The sequence below is a fragment of the Schistosoma mansoni genome, chromosome W, assembly GCF_000237925.1.
Source record: "Schistosoma mansoni strain Puerto Rico chromosome W, complete genome".
In the NCBI taxonomy this organism is placed as follows: Eukaryota; Metazoa; Platyhelminthes; class Trematoda; order Strigeidida; family Schistosomatidae; genus Schistosoma; species Schistosoma mansoni.
Window position 1 is genome coordinate 25,062,358 of NC_031502.1, and position 15,752 is coordinate 25,078,109.

The window sequence follows — 15,752 nt, forward strand, 5'->3', positions numbered from 1 at the left end:
GCTAGTGAAACTCATGTCCGATCAAAAAATTTATTCGTTAAAATCAACATTTTGTTAAGACCAAGCACTGATTGGTTAATTATCTAATTCCTATAAATTTGAATAGGCTATTCCAATTAGGGTTTGTCGATTTGCATGTGTACTCGTGACTGTGCATTTGTTATTGTTTTCTCTAGTTGATTGGTCAAAATTGCTATTGGTATTCACAATTCAAATATTAGGCTTGTGATTTGCATGAATTCCAATTTTGTGTAAATAATATGGCGTGTTTGATACGTACAGTTTTTCCCAGAAAGGTGGATGATTCCAATGGATTATGTTCGCCTAATAAGGATGCTAACATGCCTCTAGAAGAAATACCAATGGAGGAGGTGAGTGTACAATTCTCAAACCTTCAGTGATAATTGTAGAAACGGTGTTAGATTATATTATTTAATGCCATATCCATTTTCGTATTGATTGGTTTTTCATTGATAATGAGATAAATGAATTAAGGAGTTTGATTGTGCTGCTAGTCCATAATAATTTAAAAATAAACTAACTACCTTTTAAGATAAATTACTGTTTCACATTGACAACTGTTTAGGGCTCTTTTTTACCTCAGTCATTTTAATAATGAATCGATATGCACACATATTTCTGTACTTGTCTGGGTTCATACAAATAATATACTTTGTCGTTTTAGCGTCAAGAGCACAAGATCATTAAAGGAATGTTTTTCACCCAGTAGAACTAAAATGATACTCTAAAGCCGTTATTCAATCTTTAAGTAATAAAGTAGACAGTAAAAAGGTGAAGTTAGTTAGCCATTCAACATACTTCAGAAGTTGCATTACACTAAATAGACTTGCAAAATTGTGGCGTGGATGTCTATAGTTTAGTTGGTAACTATCAACTATCATCATTTTAGCTATCAGAGGTATAATTGCACACCTTTCGGATGAATTGTATGTACCCACTGTTGCATTCTGTACTAATATATGGCCTATTGAAAATCTTCGAAAATTACAAGCACCCAAGAGTGTGTGCCTTAAAATTACTGTTTGAGTATGGTAGAACCACTGAGTGAACGGGGTGAATATCACACGTAGAGTTCTAGACTAATAAATTCAGTCGGTAAGATTATGAATCTACATGAAAGAAGATAACGAGATCCCTGTTAAGAATCACTCCTTCCTCAGAATTGAAATGGAATTATCAGCCAAATTTCTGCACCATAATTTATTACAGCTTATGTAATTAGACAGTTAAAAGAATGTCTTGAAATTAATCGGATTTCATAAATCAACTTGATTTTTTCGGTAGAATGAAAGTATATCAACGACCGTGGACTACTTGTCGGTTAATCAGAAATTAATTTTTAGTTATAAAACAAGCAATAAGAAAGCAATAAAATTACAATGGATAAACAGTTTCGACATGAACAATCGGCCTTTATATGTTAAATTATTTGTCGTAAACAAAAGAGCTGGGTTTAGGAGTGATGGTTGAGCTTTATGGTTAGTGGAAGAACTCCTGGTAGCCATAAAGTTGAATAATTATGTAGGTAGTTCCTTAGATTCAAAATTTTATGAACTGTTGAGTTACCTAGACAAATCCATAAATTATGTTTAAATGTTATGTTATGTTGTGGCTTCTACCCGAAGTTTGTGCTGATGATGTCGTTCAGAAGGACGATGAAAGCTCCACGACTAAACCATCCAGCTCAGAGGACAAAACTTCATTAAATGTTATGTACATTTCAATTCTATTTACTTTCCATTGTCTTTTCCTAAGGAAACCTACAGCTCTCCCGTTGTCATTTCACGAATCGCTCTAATTCATTCCTATTCTTGGGTATTTACGTTTTCATCAGTTTTAAGCGTACTAGAGACTAAATATTGATAGACTTTACTCAGTTCTCACATATTACTTAACGAGGTACAAGATATCGAACACCGAGTTTTGGATTTCATGCAAAAGTGCAAGAGCTGGTATCTTCAGTTGGTTTCTTTCTCTCCACTTCACTGAGCTCTAAAATGGTGGTCCTTTTCCTGGGAGTTTTTGTCTTACCAACTATTTTTGAGTCAAATAAGTCTTTGAATTTAGTTCAAACCTTTCTTCACGTTTTTTCTGGTAAGTGATTTGTATACCTCTACTATAAAAATTATTTTAAGTTAAATATGTCACATACATTCCGATTCATTCAGATACAGAACATCATCGTCTTGATTGACTCTCTCATAACACCTTAGTGTTTGTCACGTATTGTTTTTCTTATTCATAAAGCAAACGTATTGGTTTTTGGATACTAGTTACATACTTGTGCTGTAATGCAAAGTTACGTATTAGAATAATGAACAAGGTGGTGGTTCTTAGGAAGATGTGGTAAGTTGCTAAATCCGATTGTCTGTTTTTGTACGACTAGTTAACGACAGAAGTATGACTGTCTGCTATGTTTGATCAGCTGTTTGAGAAATCAGACACGCTTACGAAATTCTTAGCGATAAAGTGAAAGTGATGATCTTTTGTCTCTGAATACTATTTAGTTGTGATTTCAAGTAATAAGTGTAAAACTTGTTGGAAGACTAGCGTTTCTAATGTTAACTAAATACTTTAATATTCCTCGGCACCGAAGCACAGATACATCTTGGTACAGGTGACATGGAAGGAACACCCCTCCAGAATTTGTTTCTGTAGTTCTGATAGTTTAAGTATCCATCAGTCCCAAATGACACGTTTTGGTTCGTGTAGAAACTTTAATGTCCCACCTTTTTGTGGAGACCCGAAGGTTATACCGAAAAAATTATGTTTCATGATAGATGAAGCTCTATCAAAAACTCAGTTTAAATTAGGAGTACGATATATCCTATATTTTATTACTAGACACAGTTAAAATATTCAACAAACATGAGACGCTGTTACTATCTAACCACTTTTTTGAAAGACCAATAAATCAACAGCAAATAATCTATACATTTTGAAATGTCAACTACGGAAATAACAAAATACATAGAACGAAATTACAAAATTAATCATTTGGCTGTAATCGGTTACGTCATAAACAATCAGTAAACAGTTTTGTTATAAATAACGTAAACCTCATCAATGTTAAATGGTAAAACCCAGATATAGACAACTCAGGAAGTCTCAATTCAGGTTCTTCGCTGTGTCCAGTTGAACAGTAGTAGTGAGAAGTACATATTTTTTCGGTGATATACTTCCAGAGCTCTTACAAGATACGTTTATTAACTATACCAAGTTCTGATATAAATTACTAGTTCAGCACAGCTATCAATCTTAAAACACTAACAACATTCTCCAGTAATTCGTCTCAACAGTAAATTTACAATAAAGAATTCCAGAGTGGGGATGCACCGACTTCCATTAAAATAACACTGTTTATAGAACGTTTATATTGTAATGAACAAGAACAAGAGTGAAGACAATCGAATGTATTTGGAACGTAAATTACAGACCATCTTACTAAAACCTGACAACCATACAGTAAACGGTTAATTAGCAAAATAACAATCAATGGTCTCAATCTTGACTGTTCCTTCTGCAAATATTAGTCCATAGTCTCCGATTATTATTGTTCATTTTCATACCAATTGCGTTCCGTTCCCGTTCTATCCTTATCGATCTTCTACTGAAACACATTCAATGCCCGAACATCGTTATATACTGCTTGTGTGGATATAAGTAACCCACATCACAATATAAGTCAATCGTATAAGTGAATACTACCAAATAAAATGATAAGATATAGTCCATTTGAATATTTGATGAGAAATGTAGATGGATTGGAAGGCTTTACGTATGTGGAAGTTACAGATTCATCTCTACACTCATGTGTTACGGTCACAAAACATTTTCTTCTCGGATATCTGAAATGATCGATTAATTGATAATTGTTTACCAAGTATCTTGGATATATCATGGAAATCCTTCAGACTGCACACAAAGTAAATAACTACGATTCTTAATATTATGACTGTTAAAGATTAAACAAATAATTTTCTGGCTTCTGTTAGGTTTGTTTTTGATAGATTGTATTACCTTTGAGGAGCGAAATCGATAGTAATCTGATATAACAAAATTAATCTCAAATTCTCACTTGTATTACATAGAAATCCACCGTTTTCAACACACATTTACGATAGTTAAACTTCACTAATAGTGGTCAACAAAGTCAGTAGTTGTCAACTACGATCATTGCGTGTTACTTTCTCGGAGTGCATGAAACTGATTTACAGTCTCGAAAACCATACTCTCATTCTTTCATGGTAGTTACATTACACCACCAAACGCAGTTAGATCGGAAAACTAAATCATCAGACAATGACCTATTTTCAAACTAGCCATTTGTAATCATTTGACTTATTTTTCATGCACATTATTCACAATAATAATAATATATGCAAATGAGGTGATAAAGATGATGATGAGGAAGCAGGCCAAACAATACAAGTTCTTTTTTAGATGGAATGGGTCATAAATTGAAAAATGTTTTTGTTCAATTGACATAATTCAAAAATATAACTGAATGATAAACGCGCAAATATTATGTGATGATCATAAGCGTAGTCTAAACGAACTGATTGATGCCAAATAAGCATAGTTTTCAAACAGCGATATTTATTTAAGCAGATTTAGCTAGTGGTGTTGATCGCTCGTTTGTTTGTTCGTTTGTACTTGATGTGTGTGACCTGACCTAATTCCAATACCACCGTCACTATGCCAATCTTGCTCATCACAGTTTGAACATCGATTTAAAGTGTAATACTCAAACTATTAAATTTTTGACAACGCTATAGTGATAAAGGATCACCAAGTAATATTCGATTATGTTTTGATACCAATCACTTAACGCTGAAATGCTATATAGTGATATTGTGCTGATTATTGTAAAAGGTTGGATAAGTGTTTTATTGATTCATATCATAACAGTTGAATGGTTCCTACCTTACTATTATTTTTTTGGGACATCATTTCACACTTTATTTCTCTTCCATCTACAGTCTTAATTGGTAAGTAGTCAGCGATGAAATAAGTGTTTTCATTGTTCACACAATAATATTTCTTTTAATGAACATTGGATCGAAATTGTTCACTTTGTTATATGGTGACTATGTTTCTTAACCAGTGTTTATTACAACAATCGATCATGTAGATTGTTGACAACTGTTTTTTGAAATTTCACTTTAGTTGCTAATACTAACAAGATTATTTATTAAAAATATACCATAGTCAGGTGTTCAATAAATACTCCAATATTATTATTTCCAAGTCTCTTTCTGCTGAACTTACGCCTGTCACCCCTCATGGAAGAGCATAGGCAGATATACTTTCTAACAACCAGAGCAAATATTAATGTAGGTAATTAAATTCCTGCTTAAGGTTATTTTTAATTCACTGTTTCTATCTTTGTTTGGATTATTTTTCAATTTTACATTTAACTTATCATATTTGTTGTGTCGGGCCAGAATTTATCTTGATATTTATGCCTTAATTCCACTGGAATATGAATGACCTAACAAATCAGTGTGTGGTAGTCATTTCTGCCTCAATTGACTTCAAATCATGTTTATTTTGTGCTTAATATTTCACTGAAGAAAAAAAACTTTTTTTCTGACTGGTGGTTTTGTTTTCTGATATCAGTTCAATTGAGAGCTTACGATGATAATTCAGTCTCATGAGCAGTCACTATTCGACCAAATTGCATCGTTGCGTTCATCTTTCGATCAGCATTCAATCCACTCACTGTAACAAAGACATTCATCGTTCACTTATCAATTCCTTGTTCGTAACGATGTTGTACAAACCATTTTCATAATCATTGATTTCTATGATATTCTTATTATATTTTTTCAACCCCACAATGACGTTTTCAGTGTGTGAATGAGAATAACAAGTCTTTTTCGCACTTTTTTTCTGTTTATTTGTTTACTTCTGTTCCGGTGTTCTTTATGCTCGATCGGTTGTTGTTGATTTTGTGTCTAACTCTAAATAAAAAAGTGCCAGCCAACAGGTAAATTATTTTCAACCCACCCAATTTTTTCCGAGTTTTTTTCTCTGTCATTGTTCCGCAACTAGATAGAATTTTATGTTATTGCTCGTAATACATTTAGCTTACCTTTTCTGAAAGAGTTATATCATTTATGGTGAGAAAAAGGCTTTTTTAGTGCGGCCTGATAGCTCAAATGACTATTTAACTTGGAGATTACTTTTGTTTGTCTATGGTAATCATCAATGAATAAGCCTTCCATTTGATTTAACGTTAATTAGGTCTCATCAATATCACTGTTACCTTTTAAACAGTTTGTTTCAATAGATTTGTCATGAGTTTTTTGTTCTGTCTTATTTTATTCCAGCCTGTCAGAAATATTTTAACTGAGGAACAAATATATGATGATGAATGGTCAATTAGTAGAAATAAATTCTACTTTATTGTAAGTTTTTACAAACGTTTATTTATATGAATAATGTATCGTATCTGCAAGGCAATTTCATAGAAACATATCAGATATTCGGTTTTACCAGTAGTCTCAATAGCTTTATCTGAATCAGTTGTATTTTAGCTCTTAAAATAGATCAAGGGATAGAGGTTTATGTTTGGCGGATTATTTAAGGTGAAATTGTTCTTATGGTTTTACAGATAGTGTTATGACTTTATAAAAAATATAAGACGTATGACAATTCGTTATTGATTTTTATGTCCGGCTTTTATCACGTGAATTATCCACCAATCGAAATACGACTTTTCTAATCTTAATACTGTGACAATCAATGACGTTCAACTGGTATGAGCAGTCTAGCGTCCTTATTGGCCCCTTGTTCGCCTAGCCCTTCCAATTGAGTCCAGAACACCGATTACAGCTTCTGTTATGCGAATCATTTATTTCAAGCATACTCGGTTTATATACTAGACAGACAGACCGCATCACCCATAAAATAGAAAATAATATTTGTACAAGATCAAGTGAACGTGGGAGACAATAATCAATAAACTGAACATAATTTGGGGACACTAAATCGTATAATAATAGTTTATAGGTCAAAATGAAGCTTATAATAAGATGAATATAGATATACACAATCTAATTATTCAGTAGTTAAACAATAAGAATGAATATATATATATATATATATAGAATAATCGTCCACTAATAGGTCCCGGAAATTACCCATACTTATGTCTTCGCTAGGACATAACGGATAGGAGCATTTTGTTACGTGAAATATATAATTTTACAAGTTGATAACCCTCAAATTCGATTGTGTGCCGACACTGCTTGCTGCTAGGCAAATAATGTTTGTAGGTGAACCAAAATTAGGTAAGTGATTGACAGCAGTAATGATCTACAATGAAATATAAAAAAACAATGTTTCGTCAATGTCGTAAATCATAGTATCCGGAGTATGTGATACCTGAAGCTGTACTCTGTAGTTCCATGTCACATTTTCTCTTGTGATTAATCTAATTCGGCGATCGGTGTTAAAGTTTATCCACTAACTATCGTTACATCATCAGGCTACTCATTATTCATAATAACATTTCGTTTGATAGAAATAAATGATTTCGAGTCACTCAGATTAGTGGCCATATGCAACTTGAATAGTAGAGTTCGGTCAACACTAAAGGACTAGAAAAACATAACAATGATCATCGCTCATTGACCAGTCGATTGTAGACATAAAACGAAATTCCAAACTACTGCTTACCGGTATTTAATGATAAGCAGGTGGTATTTTGTTTTAGTGTAAAACTTTTTATCTATAGAAGCAATTTAGTAGGAAATATTTTAAATGACGGGGTTAAAACCATTGAGAATTAGTTACCACTAGCTGATTAGACAGAATGCAGTGTGGTATAACCTAGTGTTGTAACCTTTGAACATATTATTAATGCTTTATTTAATAATTTATTGCTCCAATTTATGAAGTATCGTAAGTAGACTTGAAACATGGCTTTTCGGACCTATTCGTTTGTGTTTACTCTATCCAACAACTATCTCACTGGTTAGTGAATATTTACTTTTCATCAGTCTCTGAAACATATAAATAATTTGCGATAGAATTGAAATTAATTCATTCGGATCTATATTCACTAGATGATGTTGGGTTCTTAAAATGCTGTAGTCTGTAGAAGTTTATCTGAGGTTCTGATATTGCTAGTACTTTATTCTTAGCTATGAAAACGTACTGTATGTTATAGTTTCTACCATTTTGAGGAGTATTTCTGATCACTCCCTTGAAGGGTACAAAATAATTTCAATATTTAATAACCAGCTCTTATTATTAGTTCATTCGAAATTATCAAAATATATTTACCGATCCTTTATCCATCAACTATCTGCTTTCCAAGAAAGCCATCGTGAATATTATGGTCATTTTACCCTAATTTCTAGTTCAAACTACAAAACTACCTCAGTTTCTAAATATTCTTCCACCTGGCAGCTAACTGGTAACAGCGATTTCACAGAATTTACAGAAAAAAAAATCAATCTGTCAAATAAATGAAAACTGACTTGATCTCATTTTACTTATTACAGAATCAGACTCATTTCAGAACCCTAAAACAGTAGTAATAAGTTCACTAACTGATTGTTAGTTTAAAGTGAAAGTCATACTCACTTGAAACTGAGTCATAAATTGTAAAATTTGATATGAAAATTGCGCAAGTAGTTTTCTAATCACTCTTTTCTCCCTTTCTCTTATTTGCTGTGGTTGAACAATGAAAGTTTCTGAACTTCATTCGAAAACATATTTTTATCGATTGTTAAAGCAATAGGGGTACTATATATGAATGAGGATTTCATTAAATGCAGATGTATGCAGAAAAACTATTACCGATGAGGAAGCGCTAGTTAATTGCCTCACTTCAGTATCAGAAATTCGTTTGTCGATAGGAGATAAAGCCTTGAAATTTCATCCCAATCTTCAAGGCTGAAAACTCGTTTTTGTATAAGATTACTTAATAATATAATCAACTTACATTTCAGTAACCACCGAGCTAACATAAATGTAGTGTGGTAGGTTGGTTTAAAAAATTCCAAACATTTTATTCCCAAAATGAGGAAAACGCGTCCCACTAGTGTAACCGTTCTAACTGGCTCTAAAGCCGAAAATACCTCACTTCTACATGCAGTTTGTACTGATGAGACTGTTTAGAAAAACGGCGAAAGCTCTATGTTTAAAGCACAGCACAGAGAACTAAAAGACATAAACTGGTAATTCAGAATTTTTTATGTGTATTTCTAGCTTTGTCAAAGTAGGTTTCCATAATTGGTATATTAAACAGCTGAATTTTTTTGAACTAAATATCTGGTCTAATATCTGATAGATTCTAGAGTATAACTAACCAGTTCTCGGAACCCCTACCGATTAGACCTATGAGTCTATAAACTGTTTAGTTCAAAAGAGAATTCATACAGCAAAATTTACTTTGTGTTGCTGTTACATTATTTTAAGCTCATTTCTTAAACATAACACAGTAACAATTAGTTAGACTCCATGAACAATAGCACGATCAAGTCTTTAAAAAATCGATGAAATATGACTATGAAACTTGTAATATAATGGCTATATTGAGGCAATTCAAATTGGATACACATACGCCAACTAAGACTGGTCATAATGTATTTAAAAATATCAACAACGGGACAATCTCAAACCCATTATAAGTTGAATGGCCAGTACCATTCGGAGATTATTTCTGTAGAATCCACAACCTTTATTGATGGATATTTGTCATGCATTATCCAACAAGGGTGCCTAACATAATAATAAATACTTATATTGATGTGAATTTACTATGAGTGACATAATTTTATTAAGTTAAACTCATTTTTAGAAATAAAAATTAAGGAAACGAGAGATTTATCGGTCAAATATAACTTATTTGATTGACATATACGCATGAATGTATGCTATCCAAGATTTCGCTAACCATCAACCGTTGTTCACACTTTTATTTGAATTTTTAATCTGTTAACATTATTGTTCAGTAGGTATTGAGAGATGTTTTAAATTTGAGTCTAGCGCTTTTTGGGTCTGTTGAACGAAATTCATTTAACATGTACCGTTAGATTAATTCACTACAATACTTGGAGATATTAGCATTAATCTGTTCTAATCTATACTTTCAGCTGTCAGATGGTGGGAAACTGGCATTGTTCAGAGTTTAAACACATTTCATCCAATCTCGAAATTTTATAAATGTAGACTTTTATGATATCTTATCAGTTTAGACCAACGAATAGGACAAACCGATGAAGAATGGGACATATTTCAAGTCTCCGATATACCCAAACGAACGTCTTTTTAATAGTTTTGCTGTAATTTTATGGTGGTATGTTTTCTCGATAGGAAAAGGATGAGTCGAATTTCGCTACATGACAGTGTGAGTAAATGAACATAAGAACTCAGATATTCTTTAACTAATACAGTAAATTTGTGAGTTCTTACTCACTTCGAAAGCTTATCAATCTGATTCACTGGATTCTATTCACATTATTTATATTTCGATGCCAGTGCATTTTTTTGAGTTATTTGATAGTTGATAACCCAATGGATCACATGTGGTCTCAGTCTTTTATTAAGAGATACACAAGTATATTAGGATTTTTATGAGTATGTGAACTATTAACACAGTGAAGGTCACTGTCTATATGTTTCTGATAGATTGATAATCTTTCAATATACATCTTGTGTATACACTATTATTTGGCTTTTGGAAATAAAGCTACTCACATACCCTTAGTGTTATATCCCCTGGTGAATTATGAATGGTAAATCTGAGGTCTATTATGGACAAATGTAATATGCCTATTTCCTATTGTATAGTTGTTAAATAACTGACCTAATCGTATTCGTGTTCCTCTTATCATAACCTTTATTTTGACCTTTGAACTATTATTATTGATTACTTTCCCCCTATCCACAGCCACATTGGCCAATTATTGTACAAATGTTATTTTTCTATTTTTCGGTATAATGTGGTCTGTTTGGTTAGTATATAAACCCAGTATGCTTGTGAATAATGATTCATATTGCCGAGGCTGTTATTTGTGTTCTGGACTTAACTGGCTGGGCTAGGCAGAAAGCAGGGTCGATACACACTCAAGACAGCTCGTACGATTTCAAGTATCATTTGCGTCCGATCAATAAATTCACTCCTCTCTAATTGCACGTTCATATATATTACGAGTCCATACGTTATAACACTTAGTCTTTTTTCTCTGAACTGTTAATTGGTCTAAAATTAATCGACTAATGTTAAACCTATATTTTCATACTAGACACGTTGTCATAGCTAAATGTATTTCGACTGGTGTGATACTTGCCATATTTTCTTGTAAAAAACCCAAGAGTCTGTTATGTTAACGCTAATAAGTCCTTATGAATACATGTACCATTATGCTTTTTCTTCTAGAAGATCTCGACTGTGAATATTATTTACAGGAATTTCTATTTTTTAACTTTTCATGTCAATTAGGAGAAATAAAGGAAACACAGAACATGTTTTTCTTTCGTATGTACTTTTTATTAGCTAGTTATCAAGACAAAAGTTGGCAACCGACAACTTCGCATAAGGTTATCGGTGGGAATTATCTTCCAAATACTATCCATGATTTAAGCAAAATTCCTATTAGACATCTGAATATTTCACTCACTACTAAAAGCGTATATTTTTCCTGTTATTACCTCCATATTTTAATTTATTTGAGTTTTTTATTAGTTTGATTCATGAGTCGATCTAAGCTACACCACCACTAAAAACCTGGAAGCACTGTACGGCCGTTTCGTCCTAGTATGGAACCCCTCAGCAGTGGGCATACACAGTCCCGAATGAGGGACATGAACCTCCATTCTGATAATAATCATCATGGATGACTAGTGACTAGCTTCAAGATGTATTTGATGGAGTTCTACTGAGAAGCCGTGACCAGTGGAGTCCAATCTGTGTCGCGTAAAGACAAGTATCTTCCTCAGACAATGGATGAATGGTTGTGAAGGATCATAGATTTATTGAAGTTAGACATTAACACTGTTGGATCCCGGTTCAGTGGTCTAGAGGTTAAGTGTTCTCTCGCGAGATCGATGATCCTGGGTTCGAGTTCCGCATGCGGGATCGTAGATGTGTACTGCTGAGAAGTGCTATACAAGGTCCAAACGGCCATACAGTGTTTCCAGGTTTTCAGTGGTGGTCTAGCTTAGGTCGACTCATGAATTCAACTATTAAAAAATTATTTGGAGTCGATTATTTTACGGGTAAAATATATTTTTGGGTTGATCTACCTTAATGATTCCATATGTTTTTATACTATTTGTAATGAATGGAATTTTATCAGAAAAAAGATGAAAAAACATGAGTTTTTTCATATTTTTCCCACAATTTTTTTCAAATCTAGGTTCAGTTTTCTGTATCTGATTCGAATAAGATGGAACGTATCCTTGACAAACTAGCGTATTTCAATATTGGGAAAACACTTGATTCTTCAATTATGTAAGTGAATATAATTGGTTTGCCTTACTTTAATCTGTTTACAATGAATCAATGTAGAAGGTTTGTAGCTCAGGTGGAATTTTCTAGTATTATGTTGAATTTTCTAAGTGAGACAGTACCATCAGCTATTACTTCACATAGAAGTGGTCATGTTGATTATTCCACAAGTATCACGTCGTAGGTTTGTTCTGATGACATTGTATCCAACCTTTGTCTTCAGAGGTTTGATTATTTTCATGTTTCATTTTGTTTCCATTATCTGTTTTGTTCTATCGGCCACTTATCAAATGCGTAATGAAGTGACAGTTGGTAATGCAACCCAGAATGACAAGGCTTCACAATTAGGCCATTCAGTTCGTAGTTTGATTAACTTGGTTAATACAAGCTTATCTTGACGTCAAATGACTAATTTTCATGCTCATACTTGTTTATCAGTCCGTTTCACGTAGATTCAAAGTTTCCTACAGTAAAAGAATCATTCCATAAAATCATCATGTCCTTTTCGCGTAGTTGTTTCTTTGTAGGTTTTTTTCTCAACCTATGGGTGATCCCTGTAAGAAGTATTTCTCATATATTGATAAATTAAGATTAGATAGAGGGACATGGGGTTCCAGTTAGATCATTTTTACTTCAAGTAATAAAATGTTTTATTAACGCCTATAAAATCGTGTCCTATCATCTTATATACATAAACTTCCTACTTGTTTAAGATATAGATCGATTAGATTGTTTCCTTGATACTAATTAAATATTTATTGCTAACCAAGGTCACATTCTGTCTAGTCCTTAATGCTGATCGAACCATACCAGTCAAGTTACAATGTGGCCTCCAGTATAAATGATTGGACATCTTGATGCATTTTGACTTTTAGTGGTTGAAGGGGATTGGCATAACACTTTGAAATTTCGATTCGTGACAGGTGGGACTTGGTAGCAAGGTATCTCTGTGATATCTGCACCATGTTATAAACCGTTATACTGATCTGGTGAAATGTACTTCAATAAAATGTTATTATCCTCAGCATGGATTGTAGTGAAGAATATTATGGATCAGGAGTGAACATCATGTCACTTATCAGGATCATGAATAAGATAAAGTTGTGATTTCAGATGCTCATCTCAGACAATATGGATTAAGATGAGATGGAAATGTTTTATGGAGTAGGTTTTTAATGATTGCTGAACAAAATTTTCGATTGTCAGGATCGATTAGTGAAATGCTAATCGAAAGATGAATGGAATGATGTGATGTGACCGAGTGATGGGTGCTCATGAGACCGTAGTATTGATTCAAATGATTAGAACTCAAAAATAGACTACGGGTTAGTTGAATAGATTTTTATGTAATAAAATAATACGCTTATGTACAAAATATGAATTTTAATAGTTGAATTCATGAGTCGACCTAAGCTAGACCACCACTGAAAACCTGGAAACACTGTATGGCCGTTTGGACCTTGTATAGCACTCCTCAGCAGTACACATCTACGATCCCGCATGCGGAACTCGAACCCAGGATCATCGATCTCGCGAGAGAACACTTAACCTCTAGACCACTGAACCGGGATCCAACAGTGTTAATGTCTAACTTCAATAAATCTATGATCCTTCACAACCATTCATCCATTGTCTGAGGAAGATACTTGTCTTTACGCGACACAGATTGGACTCCACTGGTCACGGCTTCTCAGTAGAACTCCATCAAATACATCTTGAAGCTAGTCACTAGTGTACACAAAATAAACACGATGATATATATATATATATATATATATATATATATATATATATGCTGGATGACTAGTTCTGCTTTATACACAATTCCTGCATGAAACTTTATTTTTGGATGTTTTTAACAGGCTGTACTAAATTGTATGATCTTTAATCAATTAGCTATAACAATGGATCCAAGCAAAAATTTATCTTCGATATTTTGTTATTCTATTTTAGGGTTACAGAGCCTACGATAAATGTTCAAAAACGTAATAAGTAAGTAGCATATAGGCATCTATTTTATTTGATTGATCATGTGTACTAAAAATTACTTAGGAATTCTCGAATATTTGGTGTCGATGTAGCGTTCATACTACTAATCTCAATGACTGATAACAAATGAAATTAATGAGAACTGTAATAGTAGTATTACTAAATATGTGTTTAAATAATTCAAGTGACCAGTAGGTACAGCGATAGAAAATAGAACTGAATTGTAATAAGAGAGAATAGGATTTGAAATAGATTGGAACTGGAGTAGTATTGAAATGACACTAGAATTTGATCGATCTGTAATTATATAGGAATCGTATTAGAGGGACCACTAATTACATTGGATGGAATGAAGTAACCCGGAATTGTTTGGTGGTATAAGTTCCTACTCCATGATAACTTATTATTTAATTATTCAAACACAAACTAAGTACAATGAGTAGTGTACATTGACACTGGTTATGTGATTTAACAAATGAGTTGATAGGTTTTTTACAACACTAGTTAATAAAGCGTCATAAACTGAGAAGTGAAAGGCATGAATAAAGATAATGATAAGCGATTAGAGTATGACTAGACGATCATAAAAATTAAAATCTGGTAGAGTGAATAAATAAGCCAAGTGTATTTCAGATCAAATTGCGAAAGCTAAAACATATTATGATGAAAGCAAAGATGGATAGTGGCTAGCAGTGGAATCCAGGACGCGCGTTTCGCCCCATTTGGGACTCGTCAGCTGGATGTGCCTGCATCCATCTTTGCTTACAATGCTTGTGAATTAAGGCTATATCGAGACAATACGCACAGTATGCACATATGCCAATTAGAGACTGACCAGTTGCAGTCCTAAACATCAATGGGAAGATTCAAGCAAACAATACTAAGTGAATTTATATTATGATGAAGTTCATAAAATCTTTAGTGTTAAACATTGCATATCCCCAGAAACTCATTACTCTTGCTATTCGACTCATATATACGTTAAAACAGTGATAAGTTAAGTATAATTTTAAGTTTCATAATATTGACATTAGACTGTCTGAAAATTTACTCTTTTCCCTTAATGATAGTGGTACTGATATGAGCAGAGAGTTTTGAAAAGTTAAAAGTAACTGTTTATTATGGTAAATTTGAATGATACAATGAGAAGACGAACTTGATCTTTGTCTAATTGATCTTTTATTTTTCCATATATAAATGATCTCAAGTTTATTAAGTGTGATCAGTTTGTTCGAAATGTATATTCATAGTTGAAATCATGAGTCAATTGAAG

At 33.0% G+C, this 15,752-nt stretch overlaps 1 protein-coding gene across 1 annotated transcript in view; it reads left to right on the plus strand.

The window, feature by feature from the left end:
- Window positions 1-260: 260 nt before the first annotated feature.
- Window positions 261-15,752, plus strand: part of Smp_159090 (hypothetical protein) — a gene marked incomplete at both ends in the record, with an annotated part of 48,962 nt that continues 33,470 nt past the window's right edge. Inside the window, 4 exons of the mRNA XM_018789098.1 lie at window positions 261-371; window positions 6,357-6,434; window positions 12,399-12,493; window positions 14,444-14,482. Of these exons, the coding sequence (XP_018654575.1) occupies window positions 261-371; window positions 6,357-6,434; window positions 12,399-12,493; window positions 14,444-14,482 (323 nt within the window). The remainder of the gene's footprint in view (window positions 372-6,356; window positions 6,435-12,398; window positions 12,494-14,443; window positions 14,483-15,752) is intronic.